Here is a 27854-nt window from a genome sequence, read left to right on the forward strand (position 1 = left end):
CACTGAAATGAGTCCTCAGAAGCTGGCGTTGTTTCCTACACAATTTTTTTTATTATTATAAACCAGTTAATTTGTAACTCCATAACAATTTTTGCATGAATTATAGACAATAAAACACAACGCTGTGTTCTCAGATTTTCATGTGCGAGCCTTTAGCGACTGTGCTCAGAGGCAGTTTCCTAAGCCCGCGGTCCTGGAGAGCGACTTACCAGGAAAGGGCATTTCGGCAATCATACACCTCCCAAAATCAACTTTGGTGATTTTGTTTGAGAAACATTGCATAAAGGATGACCTATGGGACTAAAGCTTTGAAATAACTACTGTCCCTTTTGCTACAGATATTAGAAAGAAGGGAAGAGCAATAAGAAAATTACAATTAAATTACATTTTCCCATATTCAATTATATGTCATCTTATCACATTTCATATTTGTAACTATAACTCAGGTATGTTATCTGTGCTTGAAACTTAAGACTCTTCATTCTCAGATAAGTTCAGGCTTCACTTACAAGTAAGTATCAGCGGGCAGAACAGACTCTCTCCACGGCTATAATGGTGTAACTGGGTACCTCAGTGGACTGAGATGGAGACATAACTTGGGCTTACAGCATTAGCTGGTCTTCAGGTCAGTGCTGGTGGGTCCTGCTCCCTAGCTACGTGTGTTAAAAAGAACATTAGTGTAACCCACCCAGGATGAAACGAAGGCTTGTATCCCAGTGTAAAGATGGCTCCTCTGGCCTGGTGTGTAAGGTTCTTATTTCCAGCTAAAGGGACTCAACTTGTAAACCTGCACAGGAAATCAGAGAGCGAACAGTTGATCTTTATTATACAGAAGAGGAGGCCGAGTGGGAAGCACTCTGCTGCGGACATTACGCAGATTCCAACCGGAGACAGCCTCACCCGCTGGGAGGCGACAGAAATAAACACAGGCCGAGAGTTGCAAGAAGGAACTCAACTCACCTTCTACCCCCCAATCAAGCTGAAACTTTCCACAGGAAAACCTGGTTTCAATTCATGCTGAATTGTTCAAATGGAAAGAAAAACAGAGTCAGGCAGAGACAACACACAGCTGGTCTTTGTTCTTTACAGAGTCAGACTGAAGCTCTGCTCAGGCTCACAGTTACAATTCGTTTCACATGAAAGTTTTTATCTCTAGTCACCTAAGTGATACCCAATGTGAAAAATGAGAACAAAGAGTTAATTGGTTGGGGATATTGTGGGGCTAGAAAGGCTTGGGGAGGAAGTTATAATCATTCGTTTAAATTACTTCAAATCATTCTAAGTCGCAAGCAGCAGCCCTCTGACAGCTGTTTTCTCTGCAATGGTCATGGTGTAGCATCCGTTAAAAGTAACAGCATAATAAATGCCTGATATTTGTACAACGTGGTGTTTGTGTTTTGATATTCACAAATATTGGACTTTATACATCAGCAGCTTTTGATACCAAATTGTCCCTCCAAATAGGATTTTTCTAAGTAAACATCTCTCTGCACTTTGACTTGAAAATGTTTGAGAGATTTGGCTAGAAAGATGGTTCTATAGAGACGAGACTACTGACTAGGAGGGTATCTCTGGATTAAAGGTACTTCCAGAACCCTTCGAGCCCCAATCTATTGATTTATGTAGGAAGGCAACAGCAGGGAGATCTGGAGCGTGGAGGTACTGCCTGGCATCAGGATGCCACTGTTCAGCAGCTGCAACCGACAAGTCCCTCAATCAGAGCGGAGACATGTAAAGTTGTCTGCAGAAACCAGGGTGGTCATGCTAAAAGATGGAGATTCTCACGTGCCCTTTCTCTCACAAATTGTAATGCCAATGGTGCCAAGGAGGTGGTTGGCAGATATATTTTTTTCATTTAGATTTTTGTCCTAATGAATAAAGGACTAGGATAATCCCGAGAGAATAAAGAAAATATTTCTGATTCTACAAGTGTGAGAACCAGGTAATCAAATTTGGAATATCTCATTTGTTTAGAAAACGAAAGAGAAAAATCATTAGTGGGATAGATAATCCTGGAGACGATATGCTCCAAAAGGTAGTTCTGTTTTTTTTTAAAGATTTATTTATGCATACAAGAGCTGGGGTACAGGCCAGAGGTGCAGAGGGTGAGAGGATTCACCAGAGACAGAGCGGGGAGCAGAACAGGCAGACTGACTAAAATATACTGCTGAGGGGAGCAGCGGGGAGACAGGAGAGGTCTGCTTCGCCATGTGGGTAGCTCCCTGGCCGGGAATCAAACTCGTGTTGCAGTGGCTGCGGACAGCTTCACAGTGCTGTGTCTTAACCCCTTGCGCCACCAGGGAGGCCCCTCCAAAAATTAGTCTTTTCCCCCATTGCCCCTTATTCAAAGAGGCAACTCTTTCGATAAGCTGAATTACTCAGCAGAGTCTGAGAGACGAAGACTGTGAAAACACGTATTTAAGATAGAAAAACAAACTTTAAATGATGTAACAAAAGGTTTAATACCTCATTCACATTCTGTGGCTAAAGAACGCCAAATCCCAGTCAGATATTCCTGCTTATCCAAAAGCACAGTGGGTGGAAATAAACCAAGTAGGGAAAATGCCTACTGGGCCCGTATAGGCTCACCCAGTGCATCTGCTCTGGCGTGGAAATTCAGGGAGATATAAAGTCTGCTCAGAATGGTCAAGATCTACCGAGAAGCCCTCAAGTTGCTCTCCCCAAATCACAAGTCTGATTCAAGAGAAGGAAAAAAATGATGAAAATATTTCATCACACAAAAATCAGTGATGGTGTTTCTGTCACTAGTTAATGGGGGAAGGAGACCCACCTGGGCTTTAGGACTTATTGAAGGCGGCCAGCACAGCCCAGATCATCTCTGAAGCACTGTGCTTTGTCCCCTCTACTTCAGGGTCCAGTTCTACTAGGTCCTTGGCTCGATTCATTGCCACATCATACTTGTCATCTGTCAGAGAGGAGAAGACATTTTCTAGCACGTCAGAGGAGTGGGCGAGCACCAGGAGTGCCAGCGTGCGCTTGTCCATGCGCTGCGGGTCGTTCACCCACCGCTCGAGCACACTGTCTTGGAGTTTTTTCACTAATCGCTGTTTCTCTGTTGTGTTGGTCACTGGGTGAGTCGTCATGTCAAAAAGGAGGAAATTCTGCTTCTCGGTGGTCAGAATGCCCTTCTCTACGAGGTTCTTTGCAATTCGCTCTCGTACATTTCTCAGCTGGTACTGTAACTTGAAGGGGTTCCAGGTCTCACCTGTGGGAAACAGAGAGAAGACATGAACAACGTCATAAACAGCCAGGCCTGACAAGACGTCTACAGAGCACCCCACCTCCTAACAGGCACGAAACACATTCTTCTCAGAGGCACACAGCATGTTCTCTGGGATAGACTACCTGGGAAGCCACAAAATAAGTCTCAACAGATCTCAAAAGATAAATGCCATACAGGTATCTCCTAGGACCACGATGGGATGAAACTGGAAATCAGTAACAGGAGGAAAACTGGAAAATTCACAAACGTGGAAGTTAATTGCAAAAAGCCAAAGTGTTACAGAAGAAATCACAAGGGAAATTAGAAAAAACTTAGAAATGAATGAAAGCACAAGATATCAAAATACATGGAAAATAGTCAAAACAGTGCTCAGAGGGAAATTTATATGAATGCTGGCATCAAAAAAGAAGAAAGCTCAAAGCAACCACTTCACTTTACGCTGTAAGGAACTAGGAGCAGAAGAGCAAAGTAAACCCGAAGCTAGCAGGTAGGGAGAAAACAATAAATATTAGAATGGAGATAAACAAATAGAGAACAGAAAACAATAGAGAAAAATCAAAGACATTAGAAGTTGGTTCTTTGAAAAGATCAATGAAATGGACAAACCTTTAGCTACACTGCCAAAGAAAAGAAGGACGCAAGAGAGAAGGAAGCAAAGAAAAGAAGGATGCAGACTGATAACAGGAATCAAGTGAGACTACCACCACCTTACAGAGATAAAGAGAACTGCAAGAGAATACTATGGGCGACTGTGTGTATGTTAACAATTTAGATAACCTGGAAGAAATGGACAATTTGCTTGAAACAGGTTATTTAAACTACTAAAGAAGAAACAGAAAATCTCAACATCAATAACGAGATTAGTAACCAATAATGTCCCCACAAAGAAAATCCCCAGTCCAGGTGACTTCTTAGTGAATTCTAGTTAAAATCTGAAAAAGAATTAACATTAACCTTTCTCAAATTCTTCTAAATAACTGGAGGGGACACTTTAAAAATATTGCATTGTCTCTTGTTGAGGTAACATTGGTTCACATCATTCCACATGATTTGGTGGCACATTCACACCAATCTAATGGGTGTTACCACACCTTAACCCCCACCAACCTCCTAATCATCCTCCACCATGGTCCACTGGGCACTGCCCACTTTGGTCCCCTACTCCTGATCCTTTTGCTCTGGTAGCCTCAGCTTTGTAGCCAGTTTTTTATTTTATTTTTTATTTTTTTTTGTGGGACCCTCGCCGGTGGCCGGGGAACGAACCGGTGCTGCAGAGGCTGCCCAGCGCTCAACCGCTGCGCCACCAGGGGAGGCCCCAGTGTAGCCAGTTTTTGAGGGTTTGTTTTGGTCTAGTTTTGTCTGTTCCTTTCTTTGTTTCTTTGTATTCCACATAACAGTGAAGGAAGCTGGGGTCTCCCTGGTGGCAGCCACTGCAGCACAAGTTCGATCCCTGGCCAGGGAGCTACCCACATGGTGTAGCAGACCTCTACTGTCTCCCCGCTGCTCCCCTCAGCAGTGTATTTCAGTAGATCCACCTCTTCTGCTCCCCTCTCTGTCCCTGGTGTATCCTCTCATCCCCGCACCTCTGAGCCTGCGCCCTAGCTCTTGTATGCATAATAAATATTAAAAAAATGATGGAAACAATCAAGGTGTTCATAAACCGATTAATAAACAAGATGTGATAGGTGTGTGTGTACGTATGTATATGTATGATTAATCAGCTATAGAAAGGCATGAGATTTTAATAAGTGCAACAACATGAATGGTCCTTGAAAATACTATGCTTAGTGAAATAAGCCAGACAGAGAAGGACAAGAAATCTAAAGTTCCACTGTGTCAGTCACCTGGTACAGAAAGTTGTGGAGACAGAAAGAGAAGAGGCATTGCTAGGGAATGAGGGTTGAGGAAGAGGGATGTTTGGGATGATGAGAAAACTTTGGGTGTAGAGAGAGGTGATGCTTACGCAATGCTGTGGATGTAGTTAATGTCACTAAATTGTACACTTATGAATGACAATATTTTATATATATATAGTTTATGTATATATACCCAAAGAAAATGAAATGGTCACACAAATACTTGACTCTGAATGGTCATAGCAGCATTAGTCATAATAGTCAGAAAAGGGTAATAACCCAATAAACTAATGAATGGATCAACAAAATGGTATATTCATACAGTGAAGCATCATTTGGCAATAAACAGGAGTCCAGTTAAAACCAGAGACGTTCTAAAAATATTGGTGAATCTTATCCATGACCATATCCTGGTTGTCATATACCAGTTTTGCAAAATGTTACCAGTGGGGGATTCTGGGCAAATAAGGGATCTCTGTATTATTTCTTATAATTGCATGTGAATCTACAAATATCTCAATAAATCTTCAATTAAAAAAATTGTTCCATAAAGTGACACTGGCTGTAACGTGAAAGTGTCCTGTGGAAGATTCATCTAAATGTTTATGCCAAAGATCTAGTTACTCAGTAAAGTTTTTGAATTTGCCCCTAAAAAGGAAAAATAAATGAAGAATTATTATGTGCTTCAACAGGCATAAACTGAAATCATCCTAAGAAGTCACAAAAGTTGTAAGTTTATGACTCCATTTATATGAAATATTCAGAATAGGCTAATCTATAGAGAGAGAATGTGTATCGGTGGTTGCAGAGTTGGGAAAACTGTGAATGATAATGGGGTTTATTTTGGGGGTAATGAAAATGTTCTAAATTTAGGCTGTGATGATGATTGCACAATTAGATGACATACTAAAATCTATTGAGTTGTATACTGTAAATGAGCCAACTGTACAGTATGTGAATAAAATATATTAACAAAGATGTTTAAACAATGAGCCATATATCTTACTCAACACCCTGAATTTCTGTATTTCTTTTCCTGATCTTATTAAGAATAGGATAAAGATCACAAATGGTGGAATTTTTGAATTGTTTTGCATGTTCTTACCAGTGAGTAGTTCTATCCATGTTTGGACAGTTTCTGTGGGTTCAGTGGCTTTGATGTGTTTGAGAGTTTCATCCAGTAAAACGTCACCTGTTGGGCTGTCTGACCTTAGTAGTACCTTTCAGGAGAGAGGCAAGGAACCTGGTTCATTCACTTCATTCAAATTAAAACCTGTCAATATACTATACAATATTGGTTAAGTATTGCAGAAAATGCAAAAAAGCAGTATAGTATACTGTCCTATCCTTAGAAGTTTAAAATAATAAGGGGTGATAGTTGGGAGACAAAATAACATTTGAAGTGGACCCTGGTGATAAAATGGATAGAAATGACAATAAAGGAAAGATTCCATAATAATTCTGAGTCTAGAAGACCAACTGGTGAAACAATTAATTAATGGAAATGCCACGGTGAAATGTCCAGCCGTTAGTTAAATATGGTCCTGGCAGGCGGAAAGGAAGACAGGACTGATCTCACGGGGCTAACAGATGACGCTGGAAAGAAATGGTATCTCCAAACGGATAGACAACGATGTAATGGAAGACAAACCGAGACTGAATGTTAAGAAATGGAGAACTAGAGGAAACAGGGTACAGTGAGAGGAGCAAGAGCGTGTGGTACAGGAAAGGCCAAGGAGACGGTCTTAAGAGGAGGTGGTCACAAGTGTCAAGTGCTACATGGAGGTTAAAGAGAAAAATAAGCAGCGGGTGAGGCCTGAGACTGCGGTCTCCGAGTGCGGGCGGGCGGTGAAGTTGTGAAGGAAGGATGAGCAGTAAGGAGATGGACACGCGGAGTAAGGAGATGGCTTCACGGGCTGGAGAGGGTCTGCTGTAGAGGAAAGGAATCAATGGCTCCCTCATGTTGACCGAGTAAGCAGGACAGCGCCTGACCCCTGTGTCTGCTCCCTGCTCCACAGCGCTCTAGTCCACAGTACAGTCACAGAGGGGCGGGAGCAATAGTATCAGAAATGGGATTTGCCTGTAGTAAAGAGGCAGATGAAACCCCGGAAAATCCTGGAGCTCTTTAGACCACGGACGCCTGGGTTGCTTCCTCTGCTGCAGGATGCTACAGTCAGCGGGACGGCCGCATCGTGGTATCGACCTCGTCTCACTACACACAACTTCCCACTCTCCCAGGACGGACTGCTGGTCTCTGCCTTCCCTATGTCAAGAGGTCGTTCAAGGAGGATGCTGTACCTTTCTGTCTAGGAGCCGTTTCTTACGCATGGTGGCAGGTTCCAGGTAGATTCGACCCCGCATGGCCAGCTCTATCAGGATGCCCCCTCGAAGGCCCGAGGATATGCAGTCATTCCAGAAAGATGTGTAACCCTAGAAAAGGGAAAAAGAGAAGAGAAAAATTGTTCTGAAAGGGACAGACCCAGAGCAGCATCCTAGGAACATTCTACTTCGTCGCTATCCACTTCACGTCACGTCACATGAATGCAAAGCACAGAACAACGTGATGTCTGACGTCAAGCTATTTTGTGAATTCCTATCGTCTGGCTGTTAATAACTGGCACGTCAATTTATATTTTTGAGAATTTAGGCTTCTTTGAAATCTGTTTCCATGACACTCTAAATTTAGGAGTAGAAGTTAAATCAAGCAGAAAAATGTACACACATTGGAGCCTTTACTCCTGCAGGATATGTGTTTACAAGCATTTTGACAGCCGGTGTAGTCAAGTCCCAGCCTGCCAATGACCAGTAGGTAACTAGGGTGCGACGAGTAAGTAACTAGGGTGTGTAAGCAACCTTAAGTGCAATGTGCTCAGAGGTACAATGGAGACACTAACATCTTTCTAAGTTTGCTGTGAGGCATAGATGAGATGTTATATACAAAAAAAGACTTAATATAGCACCAGGCATACAGCCGGCACTTAAGTGTTAATTTTCCTTTCTTAGGAGCTATAGGGGATACAAGCATATTGAAGACATATCACTGTTTTAAGGAGCTGAAAGACTAGTGTTCGTCCTTTGCAGTTAGGCAAAGTTGAGGGAAGTTCCACGATAATAAATAAATTAAATTAAAGCTCGGTTGAAAATGCAGCAAAAGAGACAGGCATCCAGAACTACTGAAGTTTGCTTTGAATGGCAAGTTTTCAAGTTATAACTCACTTTTGGGTTGGTCTTAGGGGTCCTGCCTGGGGTTTGAAGAATAGGTCGAATTTGGTAGAGGGTATTCCAGAGGAAGGAAATCATTCAATTTTTTAAAAAGAACATTCAAAGCAGCAGTGTCAAGGAAGAAGACCTCAAACACGTTGAGCATCCACATTCCACACTGGAAAGCAGGCAAGGGAGCAGGCTGGCTGGGGCCAGGCCGCGGAGATGCTTTATGCATTGAATTTTTTACTGAAAGGCAATGTTGAATCCTGAAGCTTCTGAGCAAGTTGCTATGGAAGGAAGGCCCACCAGGGTTCTCAGGACAGCTGGCACTCTCTGACTCTGGGTGTGGCCTCTTGTCTCACGGGAAAGAACCTGGGTGAGATGTTAGCAGGGAGGATCTACTGCAGCTTAAAGCATTAACAAAAAGTCGAACTAAATCAGTAGGAGTAATGGTGATGTCTAATATTTATTCAACATTCTGGAGATTTGCACTAAGCCTTTTGCTTACATTGTCTGGTTACTTCCCTCTAAGGGTGGTACTTCTACTAATCACACTGCGAGGATAAGGAAATCAAGGTTCATGGAGTTTATATAACACGGCTTAGGTTACACAGCTAAACATTGTCAAAGAACTTACTAAAATGTAAAAAAAAATTCCATCTTCCTCCCTTTATTGGCTTAGACGTTCTGAACTCTATAGCAAAGTTACCTTTGAATTTAATATGCATGGTGATTAACTTAAAATATATGATCCATTTTTTAAAATAACTCAACATTTTAACCACTTTCCTAGTTGTATGTTGTATCCTTTTTTTAACCTCACAAGACATTATAATTCACATCATCATTATGACATGCAGGTAACACGTATTGACATTAACTCAGATGCTTATCAATTTCTTCACTCTCCACTCCTTCTTGCATCTCACATCTTCCTGGTGTCCTTCTCCTCCTTCCTGAAGTAGAATTTCTTTTTTCTTTTTTTTTAAAGATTTATTTATTTATGCATACAAGAGCTGGGGCATAGGCCAGAGGTGTGGGGACTGTGTGTGTGAGGTGTGAGGATTCACCAGAGACAGAGTGGAGAGCAGAACAGGCAGACTGACTGAAGTACACTGCTGAGGGGAGCAGCAGGCGAGTCAGGGGAGGTCTGCTGTGCCCTGTGGGTTGCTCCCTGGCTGGCTGGGGATCGAACTCATGCTGCAGCGGCTGTGGACAGCTTCATAGGTTGCATCTTAATCCCTTGCGCCACCAGGGAGGCCCCCAAGCATCTAATTTTAGACTCAAAGTTGGGATTAGTTCCTTCCATTGCCTGCCTCAAGGCTACTTCAAATCATACTTGTAACTTCTCTTTTAAAGAGTAGGGTTTTCGGGCCTCCCAGGTGGCGCAGCGGTTGAGCGCTGGGTTGCGAAGCTGCCCGCGGCCTCTGCGGCGCTGGTTCGATCCCCAGCTGTTCCCCGGCCACCGGAGGAGGGTCCCACATGGCGCGCAGACCTCTCCTGCCGCCCGCTGCTCCCCTCAGCAGTGTACCTCAGTCCTTCTGCCTGCTCTGCTCCCTGCTCTGGCTCTGGTGAAATCTCTCACCCTCCCGCGCTTCTGATTGTACCCAGTGCATGTATAAACAAAACAAACAAACAAATAAATAAATAAAACATGCCTCTATTTAAAAAAAAAAAATAAAGAGTAGGCTTTTCATTTTTATTTTAAACAGAACATTCTTTTTTTTTAAGATTTATTTATTTATTTATACAAGCATTGGGGTACAATCAGAAGCGCAGGAGGGTGAGAGGATTCACCAGAGCCAGAGCAAGGAGCAGAACAGGCAGACTGACAAAGTACACTGCTGAGGGGAGCAGCGGGCGGCAGGAGAGGTCTGTGCACCATGTGGGACCCTCATCTGGCGGCCGGGGATTGAACCGGCGCTGCAGAGACTGTGGGCAGCTTCGCAACCCAGCACTCAACTGCTGTGCCACCGGGGAGGCCCCATTCTTTTTTTTTTTCCAAAGATTTATTTATTTATGCATACAAGAACTGGGGTACAGGCCAGAGGTATGGAGGGGTGAGAGGATTCACCAGAGACAGAGTGGGGAACAGAACAGGCAGATCGACTGAAATACACTGCTGAAGGGAGCAGTGGGCAAGGCAGGAGAGGTCTGCTGTGTCATGTGGGCATCTGGCTGGGGACTGAACTCGTGTTGCAAAGGCTGCAGATAGCTTCATAGCTTGCGTCTTAACCGCTTGCATCACCAGGTAGGCCCGACTTTTCATTTTTTCATTAATACTTGGTTTTATACAACTTACATGCCTAATTAAGGTTAAAGTATAACTTACTTCACATGCATTATTTACTGAGGCACAGCTTTTATGGTGACTTTTTAAAACTCAGCAGGTGTGCAAATATTTGTCACTCCTACAGCAATCTAAGGAGCTTTCTTATTTCTTCCTGTTATTATAACTTCTGTTTCAGTGACAGTGATATCAGATGGTCAATAGGACCATAAATGAGAATCACTATAAATAAACAGTGGAGACCAGGATGTAGAAACTGTATGCTTTCACCACCCTTTCGCATCACGGTGTCCATAATACGTAAAACTCTTCAAAAATGAGTTTTGCTAACTTTTTATTGAGTTACATGCCAAACAGAAAAAAGGCAAAAAATAAGTATGTAGAGTTATGTATGTAATATCACATATGTATTATCAGTACTCAATATTTGGTGAATTAATACTAACAAAATAAATAGGGCAATTCTAGAGTTTAAAAAAAATAAATAAATATGTAGAGCTTTAAAATATAGTTATAATTCTAAGGTCCACTTTCCTCTAAATAGATCTATCTGCCTTAAAAAAAAATCTATCTGAATTTTCAAATCACTTATAATAAAAATTCTGTGTTAAAGGGCCATTGCTCTGGCATACAGGGTCCCTAGCACATACACATTAATTTCACCATTCAATATTAAGTTAGTTTAACCAATTCAACCAAAGGATACATATATGAAGGAAAAGAGAAAAATTTCAGGACCCATTAACACAAATGGAATTGCACATTGCCTCGTGAACAACAGAGAACCTTGGAGGATTTGGATAGTAAACTTTGTTTTGTTCTGATTATAAAAGCAATATGTGATTTAAGAAGATCACTTTATAGAAACACATAACTTAGAATATGAAAGTCTGACAATCTTATACTTTCTAGATAAACACTACTAACAATTTAGTGGGTATATTTCAAGATTTTTATACATATGTACATATTCTATTAATATTATTTATTTAAGATTGATTTATTTATGCATACAAGAGCTGGGGTACAGGCCAGAGATGCAGGGGGTGAGAGGATCCATCAGAGACAGAGTGGGGAACAGAAAAGGCAGACTGACTGAAACACACTGCTGAGGGGAGCAGCGGGCAAGACAGGAGAGGTCTGCCACCCCATGTGGGTTGCTCCCTGGCTGGCCGGGGATTGAACTCGTGCTGCAAAGGCTGCGGATTGCTTCATCGTGCGGTGCTTAACCCCTTGTGCCACCATGGAGGTGCTCTATTAATATTATTTATAGAAATAAAATAATACCCGGTGACAACTTTTTCCCTTACCCATTATTTTATAATTTTATTTTTTTTAAACATTTATTTATTTATTTATACAAGCACTGGGTACAGTCAGAAGCATGGGAGGGTGAGAGAATTCACCAGAGCCAGAGGGGAGAGCAGAGCAGGCAGACTGACGAAGTACACTGCTGAGGGGAGCAGTGGGCACCACAGGAGAGGTCTATCGCGCCATGTGGGACCCTCGCCAGTGGCCGGGGATCGAACTAGCGCTGTAGAGGCTGTGGGCAGCTTCACAGCCCAGCACTCAACTGCTGCGCCACCGGGGAGGCCCCTACCCATTATTTTAGACCTCTTTCCACATCAATAAATACAGATCTTCATATTCATTGTAGTGATGATGTATTGTATTTTAAATGCGGAAAGAGGCCAGAAAGGCTGCCGCTGCCCCAGCACCGGGGCAGGCCTGGAGGAAGCAGGCAGCTGCTGCTCGCAGGGGGTGAGGGTGCTGCACCAGAATATGAAATTTATCCAAGCTTTTACTAATGTCTGCTTAGGTAGCTATGTTTACAGCCATTACAAAAAAATTTTTTTTAAAAATATTTATTTATTTATTTATACATGCACTGGGAACAGTCAGAAGCGCGGGAGGGTGAGAGAATTCACCAGAGACAGAGCGGGGAACAGAACAGGCAGACTGACGAAATACACTGCTGAGGGGAGCAGCGGGCAGCAGGAGAGGTCTGTGCGCACCATGTGGGACCCTCACCCGGCGGCCGGGGATCGAACTGGTGCTACAGAGGTTGCAGGCAGCTTCGCAGCCCATCACTCAACTGCTACACCACCAGGGGAGGCCCCATTACAAAAAATTTTTATGAAGAAATATAGTAAGTTCTACTTTAACATCATGGTTAGGTTCTTGGAACTGTGACTGTAAGAGAAATGACTTATAATGAAATCAACTTTACTACTTGCTAATTGATATAAATAAGAGTTAAGTTTCCCTTGTACATTGTTGTGGGGATAGGTGTAATATCTATAAAATGGTATCGATGTTCCTCAAAAAATTAAAAATAGGGCCTCCCTGGTGGCGCAAGGGGTTAAGACGCAACCTATGAAGCTGTCCGCAACCCCTGCAGCATGAGTTCAATCCCTGGCCAGGGAGCAACCCACATGGCGCAGCAGACCTCTCCTGACTTGCCCACTGCTCCCCTCAGCAGTGTACTTCAGTCAATCTGCCTGTTCCGTTCCCCACTCTGTCTCTGGTAAATCCTCTCACCCCCCATCCTCCCAGCACCTCTGGCCTGTACCCCAGTTCTTGTATGCATAAATAATCTTTTTTGAACAATTAAAAATATATCTACTAAATGATCTAATAATTCCACTTCTAGGTATCTATCCAAAAAGTATAAAAATACTAATATGAAAAGGTATATGCACCTTAAATTCACTGTAGCACTATTTACAATTGCCAAGATATGGAAACAAACTAAATGCTCACTGACTTACGATTGGATAAAGAGGATGTGGTAAGTGTACACATGGAGTAATATTCAGGTATAAAAAGATGAAATCTTGCCATTTGTGACAACATGGATGGAACTGAGGCTATTATGCTAAGTGATATAAGACAGAGAGAGAAAGAAAATTAGCAACCATTTCACTCTTACGTAAAATATAAAGAAACAAAGCAAAGGAACAGACAAAACCAAGCCAAAAAAAAAAAAAAAAAAAAAAAAAAAAAAAAACCTGGATTCTGACCACAGAACTGAGTTTTCCAGAGGTGGGCGTTGGGTGGGAGCAAAGGGCGGAGGGAGTTCAGAGAACTATAGTAGAGAGTTAGTGGTGCTTTGGTGGTGGGCGTAGAGAGAATAGCTATTTAAAGAGCTGTTCTCCTAAAACATATACAGAGATATAAACCAATGTCACCTTGATAAAAAAATTGAGAAAAAGAGTTAAGTTCCTACAGCATATTTCTGGTCATGAAAACATCACTAATCTCTAAATAAAGACCCCAAACACTTCTAGTATTAAACAATCATCTATATTCATTCATTTTCTGATCTACTTATTACAGTTCAGGGTCTTCTGCAGCCAGAACCTATGCCCACAGCTCAGGGAGGGAGACAGGCCCAGCCCCGGACAGGGCGCCAATGAGCCTCACATGCTTGTCCTCAGGATTTAGGAGAAAACCCACAGACAAAGGAGGAATGTGTGGGCTCCTACAGATAGTGGCCCCCCTGGGGAACTGATTCCTTTTTCTCATCAATATAATAAAACCATTTTGAGAGAAAAGACCCTGAGGGCCTGCTGTATTCACCTGTGTGTGTTTTTTCTGTTGAACAAATTCCTAGAAGAAATTCTGGGGTCAAAGATTTTACAATGACATTTTGTCCTAGTAAGAGATTCAGAATGAGATTTCAATAAATTCAGACAGTCAACACTTCATGCTTGAATTTCCACCTAGTTTCCTCATTCAAACTTCCTCGAAGACACACCTTAAAAAAACTCTGAAGGCCAAAGGTTCTGAAGTTGCTGCTTAGTGTACAAATAGCAAAGATAACAAAGAAACTTCCTAGGATCATTAAAAATTAGGCTTATAAGGAGTTAAAAAAAATCAGAAAGTTGTTATAAAGCTGGATGAAAAACAGTCAAATACAAAAGTGTATTCAAAATTATCACAATTATGTAAGATACTGTTCTACTTTTCAAAAGTTTTTTTTATTCTTTCAAATTATCTACAATGAGAAAATATCACTTTATTAGGAAAAAAATCTCAGAAAAAAAAATTCTTCCCTCCCTCCAAATCCCGACACTAAAATTGTTTTAACTTCTATGGGGGATTGTCTTCTACTGTCTTCCTGAAGCCCTTTCCATATGCCCAATTCCAATGGCCATGTCTATAAGATGATCCCCAGGGGTTATCAAAGCTTATATAAGCAAAACCTTTTTTTTTTTAAAGACTTAATTATTTATTTATGCATACAAGAACTGGCATACAGGCGAGAGTTGTGGGGGTAAGAGGATTCACCAGAAACAGAGTGGGGGATAGAACAGGCAGATTGACTGAAATCCACTGCTGAGGGAGCAGTGGGGAGACAGGAGAGGTCTGCTGCGCCATGTGGGTAGTCCCCTGGCTGGGGATCGAACTCGTGCTGCAGTGGCTGTGGCTAGCTTCATAGTGCTGAGACTTAACCCCTTGTGCCACCAGCGAGGCCCCTAAGCAAAACTTTTTTTTACATTTTTTAAATCAAGGTAACATTGGTTTACATTGTTTGTATTTAATATAAAACTATTTTTATTAAAATCTTTCCCTCTTAAAAACATATAGTTAACATACTGTTTTCCCTTAAAGTGCACTTTGAGTAAATTGCAGAAATTGATTCAAATTCTCATTTTACAAACTTGATATGATTTATTTTTAACTCTAGATCATATTTCTTTGTCCACCCAGACAACAGAGATGTTTCATAAGAGGTTAGACATTAACAGCTCTCTCTCCTGCTTCACTGTGGTGGGGAATGAGGAACTGTGACAGGGCGTGATTCCGGCTTAACAGGTGATTTCCGTGGCTGGGAGTGGGTGGATCACATACGTAGATATAATTTCTCATAAACTACCTACATGAATATTATATCCTTTCAGGTTTATTCAGAAAGCTGGAAAGATGCAAAGTTGGTCATAAAGATCAGCTTATTAGTTTTCTCAGTCCTCAGTTGAGCTATTTATGTCTTTAAAATAGTCGTTGTCAAAACAACATGTAATAATGCCTCATCAGTGAAAAAGATCCAAAGTGAAGGAAAGCAATTGGTAATCTCTGGATATTTCTGTATATGCTTTAGATCTCATTTTTTTTTAAACGCTAGAAAATGTGAAAGTTATTGTAGCATCAAAACCAGTAAGTTACATGACTTCCTTTACCACAATCTGTTACTTATGAGAAAAGGGAATTTTCATTGCTACACATTGTCCAAAGAAAGGGGACTAAAATTCTGAAATCACATTTAGGGCTCTAAATCTATCTCCCTACAACTCCTCAAATGATTTAAAACAGCTTTAGAAAGCCTTAAAGGCAATTATGGTATAATCAAACATCAAAAGAGAAAGACTAAGTGTGTGTGCAGTTATCCCTTTTGTTTGCAAATAGCTCTTTCTTTACTGATTAAAAGCAGTATACAGAGCCTCCCCGGTGGCGCAGTGGTTGAGCGGTGGTGCAGTGGTTGAGCGCTGGGTTGCAAAGCTGCCCGCAGCCTCTGCAGTGCCGGTTCGATCCCCGGCTGCTCCCCGGCCACCGGAGGTGCCGCCCACTGCTCCCCTCAGCAGTGTACCTCGGTCCTTCTGCCTGCTCTGCTCCCGGCTCTGGCTCTGGTGAATTCTCTCACCCTCCCGCGCTTCTGACTGTCCCCAGTGCATGTATAAGCAAAACAAACGAACAAATAAATAAATAAATAAATAAAACATGCCTCTATAAAAAGAAAAAAAATAAAATAAAATCCAGAACACTCAGCAACTGAGCACAGGGATCTACAGAATGGAAAGGTCACTACTGGATTGTAAAGGGCTTTTTTTCAAAGATTCTTTTCAGAAATGTAAAACTTAAGTGAAAAACAAACAAGCAAAAAAAAAAAAAAAACCCACAAATGGGGAGGGTAACATGGCAAGGACATACAAAAGACAAATGTGGTGGGAATTCTGGGAAAATGGAAGACTAGGCAGCACCAGAAAACTGTCCTCCCATCTAGACAACTACTGCACCAGCAAAACCTATCTGGTATAAATACTCAGAAACTCTGGAGTCTGTTGAAGCTTTGCATTTCCCCGGGGAGGCGTGGATGGTAAGTCAGAGTTAATTTCAGCTCGTGTTAGCAAGGGCATCCATCCCCTATCCCTGGCCCAGGGCAGGCAGCCAGGGGCAGGCGGCCGGAACACATTCCGGGAACAGGATGGGCATGTGAGAATCCTGTCCTTCAGATACTGGAACCTGCATTCTGAGCACTGATTGCTGCTTCTGAGGAGGAAGCTGGAGACACAGAGTCCAGGGCAACCTCCCTGCTGTTGCAAGCCCTTCCTGCCTGCACCCGGTAGCTTACAGGTGATTCCACCTGGTAGCTGACAGGTGATTTGAAGGGCTGGAACCTTTCTCCTCTTCATGTCTCTGCTTTCCATTTTGAGAACCAGACACCAAAGACTAGGATATTCAACAGAGGAAATGAGAAAATCACCATAAACTGCCAAGACTGAGAAGACTTTAAGTTTGTACCTTAGGCTGATCCTTGGCACAGAGATCGCCTACCAAGATTAAAAAAAAAACCTCAAAATGAATTAAAAACTTAAAAAGTAACACTTGAAATGGTAAAATTAATAGCAGAAAACACAGCAGGTGAGTTCCTTGATACTGGTTTTGGCAATGTCTTTTTGCATTTGACACCAAAAGCTTAAGTAACAAAAGCAAAAAAATCAACAAGTGGGACCACGTCAAAGTAATACACTTCCGCACAGCCGAGGAAACCATCGCCAAAATGAAAAAGCAACATATAGAGTGGGAGGAAATACATACCATATATTCAAAAAATAAAAGAAACTCATACAACTCAGTAGTGAAAAACAAATAATCCAGCTAAAAATGGGCAAAGGACCCAAGTAGATACTTTTCCAAAGAAGACATAAAAATGGCCAATGGGGCCATGAAAAGGTGCTCAACATCACCAATCATCAGGAAAGGCACATCATGGGGCCCCCCTGCTGGCAAAAGGGTTACGTCTCAGCACTATGAAGCTATCTGCAGCCACTGCAGCATGAGTTCAATCCCTGGCCAGGGAGCTACCCACAGGGCGCAGCAGACCTCTCCTGTCTGCCCGCTGCTCCCCTCAGCAGTGTGTTTCAGTCAGTCTGCCTGTTCTATTCCCTGCTGTCTCTGATGAATCCTCTCAAGTTGCCCCCGCCCCCCGCACCTCCCTTCCTCCCTCCCTCCCTCATCCATGAGTGATCATGTTTATTTTTTCACCTCACAGCTCTAGTCCGTCCCAGGCCCACAGGGTCTTCCCCTCACTTGACACACTCACTCCCTTCTCTCCTCCCAGCCTCTCTGTTCCTTTTGCAAAACCCAGGTCTGCCCTTTGCAGAGTGCTCCCCTGGGCTCCCCTCCAGTATAATCTCAAGTACAAACTTAGCTTTTTTTAAATTTGCATGAAAGATTTGTGGAAGCAGGGTCCCACATCTCAGAAACATAAAGCTAAAATTAGAAACCATCAACTTTTCCAAGTAACATCTGCTTTTCCAAAAAAGCCCAACTGAACCTAACTGCTAAATGCCCTGGGAAACCAAGAAATTCCCTTGACTCACTTCATTGCAATACTAGCTCTCCTGTGGCCCGAGTGTTTCAGTGCTCTCTTATCATAACAGGAGGTATAAATTGAACTCCATATGAAGTTATTCTAGAAGATCAAGTTCTTGGGGGAGGGGGAGTCACACCAAGAAATGAACAACTTTGAGCAGTTCACTTAGTAAGAAATACAGAAAATTATGTGATACCTGTTCAGCAAGCATGTCCTTTTAACCTCAGAGTCAGGAGGACTATAAATTCCACAACATATTGGCCAAATGACCACTTAACTCTGACTCCCATTAAAAAAAAGGATATTTGCTTCACAGGATCAAGGAAGAGAACGTGCAAAATGTTTTGAACCCTCTTAAGTTACACAAATACAACATGACAGAGACAAGAGGAGGGAGGGCTCGCAAGACAGTGCAGCTGGTTCAGGCAGCGCCCAAATGTAAGCGAGTGGGTTTTAGTATCAATACAAGATATTTCAGGACAGTGTGCATTTGGGGGTATGGCATATAGGGAGACTCAGGCTCTCAATGAAACAGCTTAAACTATATTTTCCTACTATTAAGATGGGACTTTGGTCTCCCACATTTCCCTGTATACCAACAGTAAATAACTGAGGCTATGTGGCTGGATGAAATAAAAGTTTGTTTTTTTTTTTAAACATTCAATGTTAAACTCACAGAACCCGACAAACGAGTCCTTTTGATATTCTGGCCGTGACTACTGACAAGAGATTTATTGTTCATTTTGTGCAATCAGGGAACTAAAAGGCACGACCAGGTTAGTGACCTAACAAAATAAGACATTTACTCTTTTTTTTTTTTTCCTGGCTTCACTTTTTTTTTTTTTAAAAAGATTTATTTATTTATACAAGCATGGGTACAGTCAGAAGCGCGGGAGGGCTAGAGAACTCACCAGAGCCAGAGCGGGGAGCAGAGCAGGCAGAAGGACTGAGTACACTGCTGAGGGGAGCAGCTGGCAGCAGGAGAGGTCTGTGCGCCATGTGGGACCCTCCCCCGGTGGTCGGGGAGCAGCTGGGAATAGAACCAGAGCTGCAGAGGCTGCGGGCAGCTTTGCAACCCAGCGCTCAACCGCTGCGCCACCGGGGAGGCCCAAGACATTTACTCTTTTAGTAATAAAATGTTTTTTTTTTTTTTTTTTTATAGAGGCATGTTTTATTTATTTATTTGTTTGTTTGTTTGTTCTGTTTACACATGCACTGGGTACAGTCAGAAGCGCGGGAGGGTGAGAGAATTCACCAGAGCCAGAGTGGGGAGCAGAGCAGGCAGAAGGACCGAAGTACACTGCTGAGGGGAGCAGCGGGCGGCAGGAGAGGTCTGCGCGCCATGTGGGACCCTCCTCCGGTGGCCGGGGAGCAGCCGGGGATCGAACCGGCGCCGCAGAGGCCGCGGGCAGCTTCGCAACCCAGCGCTCAACCGCTGCGCCACCGGGGAGGCCCAGTAATAAAATGTTTTAAGACTTAGTCACTTTTTTTTTTTTAAAGATTTATTTCACTTATTTGTTTGTTTATTTATTTGTTTATACAAGCACTGGGTACATTCAGAAGCGCGGGAGGGTGAGAGAATCCACCAGAGCCAGGGCTGGGAGCAGCGCAGGCAGAAGGACCGAAGCACACTGCTGAGGGGAGCAGCGGGCGGCAGGAGAGGTCTGCGCGCCATGTGGGACCCTCCTCCGGTGGCCGGGGAGCAGCCGGGGATTGAACCGGCGCTGCAGAGGCTGCGGGCAGCTTCACAACCCAGCGCTCAACTGCTGCGCCACCGGGGAGGCCCAAGACTTAGTCACTTTTGAAAAGGAGCAATTTTCTCCATTTATAGTCATTCATTGAGAGCTTTTTTAACTTTGATTAGTTCACTAAGTTTTTTTTACCAGCTTTAAAAAAAGGTTTTACTTTCATTCTCCCATTGCTAATAAATTATAAGTGAATTATAACTGATGGTTGATCATTAGAAGCTTGAACAAATTTAGTATTAACATAAATTTAGCATTTAAAATAAACGTTCTGGGCCTCCCCTGGTGGCACAGTGGTTGAGTGCTGGACTGCGCGCAGCCTCTGCAGTGCCAGTTCTATCCCAGGCTGCCGGCGAGGGTCCCACATGGCGTGCAGACCTCTCCTGCGGCTCCCGCTGCTCCCTTCAGCAGTGTATTTCATCCAGTCTGCCTGTTCTGTTCCCCGCTCTGGCTCTGGTGGGTTCTCTCACCCTCCCATGCTTCTGACTGTGCCCAGTGCTTGTATAAATAAATTAATAAATCTTAAAAAAAAAAAAGTTCTATCCAGTTTTATTTACCACTTTTCTATATGTGCAAAGAATGTAACTGATAAATACAAGAATATTCTTAGCAGCATCGTTCACAATGGAATCCCCAATGTCTAGTAACCAGTAGGATGAATGGAGGTATATTCACATGATGAAATACTGTCTTATAGTGAACTGAACTAATTTATATGCAATAACACGGATGAATCTCAAACATATTGAACAAAATAACACATAACAGCATTAACCCAACAACTTAAGGTTTAAAAACACTAAAAAAAAAGGTTAAGGGACATACACACATGTTAAAAGCAGAGAGAGGGAACATGAGGTTAGGGGTGCGCGGGGGATATGTCTAGGGAGCTGATGTTCTAGTGATGGCAGCTACAGGAGTTTGTGATTTAAAATTACTTGTTAAATTCTGCATATGTGTTTTATATATGTCTCTGGATATACTGTATTTCATAATTTTAGGAGAGCTGAACAATAAAACACGTAACTGGACATCTAGCTGTTTGGTAACTAGGTTTCAAACACCTGACTCCATTTAAAGGAGCTGGAATGCTCTGAAATCTCTGAGGTTATTCCAGTTGCAAGTCACTGAAATGATCATAAACATGCAGCTGAAGGTCTTTTCTCCCAGAACCTGTCCCTCTCCACAGACGAACTGATGCTCATCTTCAGAATTCAGGTCAAGAGTTCCCACCTTGTAGCAGTCTTTTCCAAGTAATTCTCCTTCCCTCTTTCACTACCACTTCCGTCACTCACCCGAGCCAGGAGCCTTTCCCCTGTGCGCTCCATGAGACTGAGCTGCCTCTGCAGCAGCCTGGGGACTTGCCTGATGCCAGCATCTCCAGTTACTCTCATACCCCTAGACTATCTCAAAAGCAGGGACTACTGTATTGGTTCTCTTTCAACAGCCCTCACTTGACACATAAGAGACATTCTGCCGAAGACCAGCTCTGGCAAAATGTCGGGTCAGGTGTCCCTGAAAGGATGAGACCGCGTCGGCCAACTTGAGGGCTGAGGGGAAGGTGGGTGAGGCAGACACAGACACTATCTGGTGCAAGTATCTCCTGCTGAGGGTCTCAGCGGGTCTTTATTTATACATTATGGCAAGCGGTGGGTTTACATCACCTTTTGCATAGAAGCAAAACAGAAACAATCAGTACATTCCTTTCCCACAGACATTTTGGCGCCTACAGATTTTGAGAAAAGAAGCGACCTTAAAAGTTAATAGATAATTAAAACTTAGGCTCATTATTTCAGCCTAAACAACTACCTAAGACAGCCTGTAGTCCTTGGTACGTTCCCTATCCGCCAAGGCTACAATATCAGGAGACTCCTCTATTTATAGGGCCTGCAGCTAGAGACCAGTTGCTTCCTGGTAATCAGTTATTAGAACTTTTTTCTAGCTAGAAACTCCTATCGTAATCAACTCTATGAATCATTACAAGGCTTCTTTACGGAACTTCCACATAAGGAAAATTGCAGCCAGCTCTGGGCTGCTTATCAGGCATGCCCTTGCACAATAATTATTTCCCATTGTCAAGTGGGCCAAATTATTCAGTGTTAATTTTTAAGCAAGTAATTCTCCGTGCCATGTTCTTACAATATTTTTATACGTATAGTTTATTGCCCAAGGTATATTCTGAGAAGTTTTTTCTATTATGACCAAGAACAAAAAAACAAAGGGATGTTTAATCTTCAGCCCTACTGTGTGAGGCTTTTTAAAAGTCTTCGGCCCCATTGTGTGAGGCCCTTTTCTTAGCTGCTTGCCAGTGTCTTATCTGGCTGGGGCAGTAAGGCCCCCTGCAGTAACGTTCTTTTCTTAGCTGCTTGCCAGTGTCTTATCTGGCTGGGGTAGTAAGGCCCCCTGCAGTAACGTTCTTTTTTTTTTTTTTTTTTCCAAAGATCGATCTATCTATCTATCTATCTATCTATCTATCTATCTATCTATCTATCTATGTATTTATTTATACAAGCACTGGGTACAGTCAGAAGCACGGGAGGGGAGAGAATTCACCAGAGCCAGAGCAGGGAACAGAACAGGCAGACTGACAAAATACACTGCTGAGGGGAGAGGCGGGCATGGCAGGAGAGGTCTGTCGCACCATGTGGGATCCTCGCAGGCGGCCGGGGATCAAGCTGGGGATCAAGCTGGGGATCAAACCGGTGCTGCAGAGGCTGTGGGCAGCTTCGCAGCCCAGCGCTCAACTGCTGCGCCACCAGGGGAGGCCCTGCAGTAATACTCTTAACAAACAATACTTCTGGTGAAATATTGCTCCAGTGACATGAAAAATATGATGAAAAGCTTTGTGTCTCAGGGAACAGTAAGTACTCAACAGATGGCATTGCCAGGAGAAAGCTTTGCAAGGAAGGGAAGTGAGTAAGAAAACACTGTCCACAAACTAAAAAGATTATGGCCAAAAGCCAAAAGCATTAATAGGGCTTACTCCTCTTAGGAGGCAACTTAATAATAAAGATTCTAATAAAGGAGAGGTTTTATATACTAGCAATTAAAGCATTTATTTGAAGTATCAGTTGTACGTGAGTTAATAATGTTTATATAAAAATTTCCACCAGAGCCACCCCGGTGGCGCAGCGGTTGAGCGCTGGGTTGCGAAGCTGCTTGCAGCCTCTGCAGCGCCAGTTCGATCCCCAGCTGCTCCCCGGCCACCGGGTGAGGGTCCCACATGGCGCGCAGACCGGGCTGCTCCCCTCAGCAGCGTACTTCCGTCCTTCTGCCTGCTCTGCTCCCTGCTCTGGCTCTGGTGAATTCTCTCACTCTCCCGTGCTTCTGACTGTACCCAGTGCTTGTATAAATAAATAAATAAATCTAAAAAAAAAAAAAATTTCCACCAAAGGTAATAATGACAAACAGGCTTTTTATTGCAATATGAAATAAATGTAGTTATTTTGTCAGGCTCAAGTTTGATTCTCTCTGTTGAGGTCAGTGTTACTAAACAGAGATAACATCTAATTTTAAATGTACTGAAAGGTTAGACTCTTCAGCAGACAATATGTAAATATGTTATATATTATACATAAATGTCTTGATCATTTTCACAATACAATGAAACTTAATATTTTAAAATCAGGCTGTGGCAGCTTCTCCTCTAAAGAATCTTAAGAGAGGGATGAATAGAACAGCATGCGTGACTTGATATATGACCTACTAGCACGCCTCCCTCAGCCTACAGTTCTTGAAAGATTAGTCTCTCTTTATCACTTCCTACTTCAATGTCTTTTCAAACAGATTTTTAAGTATTATAGTATTAGGTTTGAAATAGTCTTATGGAAATCTTCAGCAAAAGTTAACTTTGGGAAACAGAGTTCAATATTGAGGATTCTTTTTGACATGTCACAAACCTCAAACCATGTAAAAACAAGTAATTATATACACATCAAAACATGTACTCACAAGGAATTTAGAGCAAAAATATCAAAAGTCTTTAATTTGAACTGAAAGATTAAATGAACTTTGCTGTTTTCATTAAGTATGATCTTATTTTACTCAGAGGAAAGGATCTAAAGTCTGCCTGGCACTCAAAATCCTCCACACTCTAGTCTAAATCTAATTGCCAATTTTGAATGTCACGAACATGACCTACTTCACTCCTGCTGGTTTCTCCATCACCTCCCAAACGGACCAAGTTTATGATAACTTTGCTCACCCGGGTTCTCTCGCCCAGCATACCTTTGCTCACACAGGTTCTCTCATAGTTCTAAATAAGCTCTTTTATTATTTTATTCTATTTCCTTAAATATAATAAATGACTATAATTTAGAAACACACAAAGGCAAGTCCAAAGGCAGTTTCTCTACTACTGACCAGAAGCAAAAATTCTAGGGTGAGCAGGAAATCAATCATTTCTATTCAAAGCTAAAACAAACCAAATAGCTTTTTAGTTCTAATGTACTCTTCTTATAAAGTCAGTGAATGTTTCCTAGAGACCAAGTACACATCCCAAAACAGCGTTGATGCCACCTAATCTTCAGGTCTCTTCTGACATTCTTTTGGTGAGTCAGTTTTGCATTTTCATTTGTCATTTTTGTAAAACTACAGTCTTATCAACTTTTTTAGCAAATAGGAAAATACACTTCTAGGCAAGGTTTTCTGATATATTTATGTCTTGCCAAGTACATACAGCATGTCTCTATTACTAGTTTTAACAATACACAGGCCATAGCAAGTTTTGTTCCAGTTAGTAATTTGATATGAAAAAAAAAAAAGAGAAGGAAAAAAGTGATAAAGAAAATCAAATGTGGGGTCTCCCTGGTGGTGCAAGGGGTTAAGTCTCAGCACTATGAAGCTATCTGCAGCCACTGCAGCTTGAGTTCCATCTCCAGCCAGGGAGCAACCCACATGGCTCAGCAGACCTCGCCTGTCTCCTGGCTGCTCCCCTCAACAGTGTATTTCAGTCAATCTGCCTGTTCTGCTCCTTACTCTGTCTCTGGTGAATCCTCTCAACCCCCACACTTCTGGCTGTGCCCCAGTTCTTGTACGCATAAATAAATAAATCTTTGAAAAAAGAAAGAAAATCAAATGTAAAGTTTAGGACACAAGGGTACTCACAAATTGAGGAATAAAGTAGAAAAGAGACACTATTAGATGCTTGTTGTTACTGAATTTCTAGCTAAGGACAACTGAACAAACCACATTTAGTATTTTTAAAAATATAACATTTTATACATATTCCAAACCTCTTCATTAGGGAAGAATTAATTAAGGGAAAATATAATACAAGTTAAATTGCAAATGAAGGTTAATATATACTATTGGTAGAAAAGTAAGAAAATATTTGGTTCAATCACTAGACTTGCTATCTCAAGACTAATTCTATTATAAATGTACTAGTAATAAGGGGAATTTGAGAATGCTGAAATTAATTTAAAAACATTTTCTAAAATTAAAATAATGTTGTCAATATTTAACTTCTAAGGATCCACAGAATAGGAAACACAAAAAGCTATATCAGAAGAAACATACCCATCATTTATTTTTGTAAGAAAGCAAGTATTAGCATGCTCCTTGTCTTCTCATCTAAAATACTTCTTCTCCCTAAAGCTTAAGAAGCCGTCAATGAGGACCCTCTTTAGGTTAGTTAAATACCATCAGTCTTAACTACAAGTGCAAAAATTTTAGACAGTGTCATAAAATGTTTTGCAATCCCTAAAAATTTGGAGTAATTTTATAATTATATTTCAAGTAATTATATTCTGCATTTTTACCCTGCAAGTTATTAACTACACTCCAGAACTCCTCGAACCCCCAGATGGAGCACAAATCTCAGGCCAGCTTAGCACTAATGAAAGTACCTTCCAGATTCCTTCCCCCAAACATGCCAGTATGTAAGAGTCTCTGAGATAACCGAGCAGACCCAGCTGCATTACCTCTTTATCCTTTAGTCCCAGAAGCAAGACTTCTTCCATGAGGGTGAGCCGGATATCCTTGGAGTCTCCTGCGTCTTCATTGTCCGGACTCCTGTCCTGATTAGCGTCTTCCTCACTTTCCACCTTTTTTTCAGAGTTCTTGCCTACTTCAGCACGACGGGCCCGGTGAGTTAAAGTAGTCATTCTCGGCTGTTTCTAGAAAGAATGTTGAAAAATGTCTGTAAGTGAGCTTATGTAAATCAACACACACGTAGACATTCATACATGCATAAAGAAAATGCAAACGAGTATGTACACACTTCAATAGAGAGAGAAGGCATAATGACTAGGAAAATAATATAGGTAACCCCAAATATTTTCCAGAGTATAATAGGCATTCCAAAGGCATGGACAAGACATCAAATTAGTAATTCTGAAGATTAGTAGAAATGATCACCTTTTAAGCCTCTGATTTCTTGTGTATAATCTATACCTCAGGAGTAAATGTTCATCATTTTAACTCCTCTTTCACAAAGTGGATACCCCCTTAAACAATATGAAACAGCAAAAAAATTGTCAGCATCGAGTCCCCAAAAGCATATAATTTACATATTCATTCAATGGTACATTATAAATCAAACACAAAAATATAAAGTAAAAAAACAAAACTAAACAGAATTCCATGTTCTACTCTCACCTTCCCATACCCTCCTGACTCATACACTCGCTTTGGAGCTCACTAGTCTAGAGAATAATGCTCAGATACTGTGGAGTAATTCAGTATTACTTTGGAAACCTTTATCTTTACCCCTCGCTAGTTATCTTGCAAAATTACAAACAGCTGCCAACAAAAAGTACCGGCAAGAGAACGTGAAAGATGAGCAATTTTTTTTTTTCAATTACAAAAACATCAAAGTACCATAGTTGCTTTAAAAATCTATTAAGAGAGATCACACCAATCCAAGTTTCAAGTTGGCATACTTTTAGAAAAAGCTAGATGTTAGTTTTTAAGATGATTTACAATACACATTTGAAGTCAGCAATTATTTAAAAGAAAAACACCTGGAGCTTCTGTGCCTGGGCCCTGTTCAACCTTCTAGCAACATTTCCCATTACTCCCAGGACGTGCTGTCATCAAACCATTTCTCAAGCATGCCCCGGGCCTTCCCCACCGCTCTCTAGTACCTGTTGGGGTTCTCTCCCTCCCCTTTCCCTTTCTCTCTAAATTCTGCTCACTCTTCAAAGGCCCACTGAAGATCCACCGAGAAGCGTCAGTTAAATCTTCTCCACTCCCCGTCTACCTCAAGTCCAGAACTGGTCTCCCTCTCAGCTGGGCTTTCACGGACTTTGTACTTACTTCCGTTTAGCATTTATTCTCTCTCCCCTGGGGTATAGCTGTCTCGCAAGCGTAAACTCCTTGAGGGCAGGGAGATTGTCTTCTTGGGTTTTATATCCTCCACAGAAACTAGCTCAATGTCTTTAACGTTGTAACTGCTTAATAAATATACACTGATTAAAAGGCATACTCAGAAATGCATGGGAACATTTAAAGAAGAAATACAAATGAAGCGACTTTCAAAAGATTCTTTTGCACAATGCTGTATTTCAAGTGCAATTCCTGGTGGGAGGCGGGGAGCAGAGTGTGGAGGAAGAGGCCGTGAAGTAAATGCTTAAGGACACCAGCCCTACCTGGCACTGTGACTAGAGATTTCCTAACCACCCCAAGAAACTTCAAATTTCAGGGGGAAAAAAAATGAAACGGCATTTTCTTTCAGGAATAACACCCCCCGGGCATTTACTAGTTAAAAATCCAATCTGAAAACAAATGGCCCCCAAATAAAATAAGTAAAAACCTCCCTTTCCCTATTTAAAAATTGGATCTTTTTGAACGTTAGGAAATGTATTCTCCCCTTTTCTTACCTGACGTTACTCCCAGAGAGGGCCGGACGCAGGCTGCAGCTTGCACTCAATTTTAGGGCGGCACCTGTTCCCCCGCACCCCGACCCCCGTCCCAG

At 42.0% G+C, this 27854-nt stretch overlaps 1 protein-coding gene across 3 annotated transcripts; it reads right to left on the reverse strand.

The window, feature by feature from the left end:
• Positions 1-27800, reverse strand: GOLPH3L (golgi phosphoprotein 3 like). 3 transcript variants are annotated; one of them, XM_037499973.2, is made up of 5 exons: positions 27760-27800; positions 25861-26055; positions 7399-7530; positions 6206-6320; positions 1-3226 (listed from the first exon to the last, which is right to left on the reverse strand). In XM_037499973.2, exons 2-5 carry the CDS (start codon positions 26041-26043, stop codon positions 2799-2801), a joined length of 858 nt encoding a protein of 285 aa, XP_037355870.1. In that variant the 5' UTR covers positions 26044-26055; positions 27760-27800; the 3' UTR covers positions 1-2798. The 3 variants fall into 3 exon arrangements, with proteins under 3 accessions (XP_037355870.1, XP_037355872.1, XP_037355871.1); XM_037499975.2 differs by lacking the exon at positions 27760-27800 and adding an exon at positions 27197-27237; XM_037499974.2 differs by lacking the exon at positions 27760-27800 and adding an exon at positions 26297-26337.
• Between the last annotated feature and the right edge of the window lie 54 nt (positions 27801-27854).

The sequence above is a fragment of the Talpa occidentalis genome, unplaced genomic scaffold (assembly GCF_014898055.3).
Source record: "Talpa occidentalis isolate TD23 unplaced genomic scaffold, MPIMG_talOcc4v2.1 talOcc4.9, whole genome shotgun sequence".
Classification (NCBI taxonomy): Eukaryota; Metazoa; Chordata; class Mammalia; order Eulipotyphla; family Talpidae; genus Talpa; species Talpa occidentalis.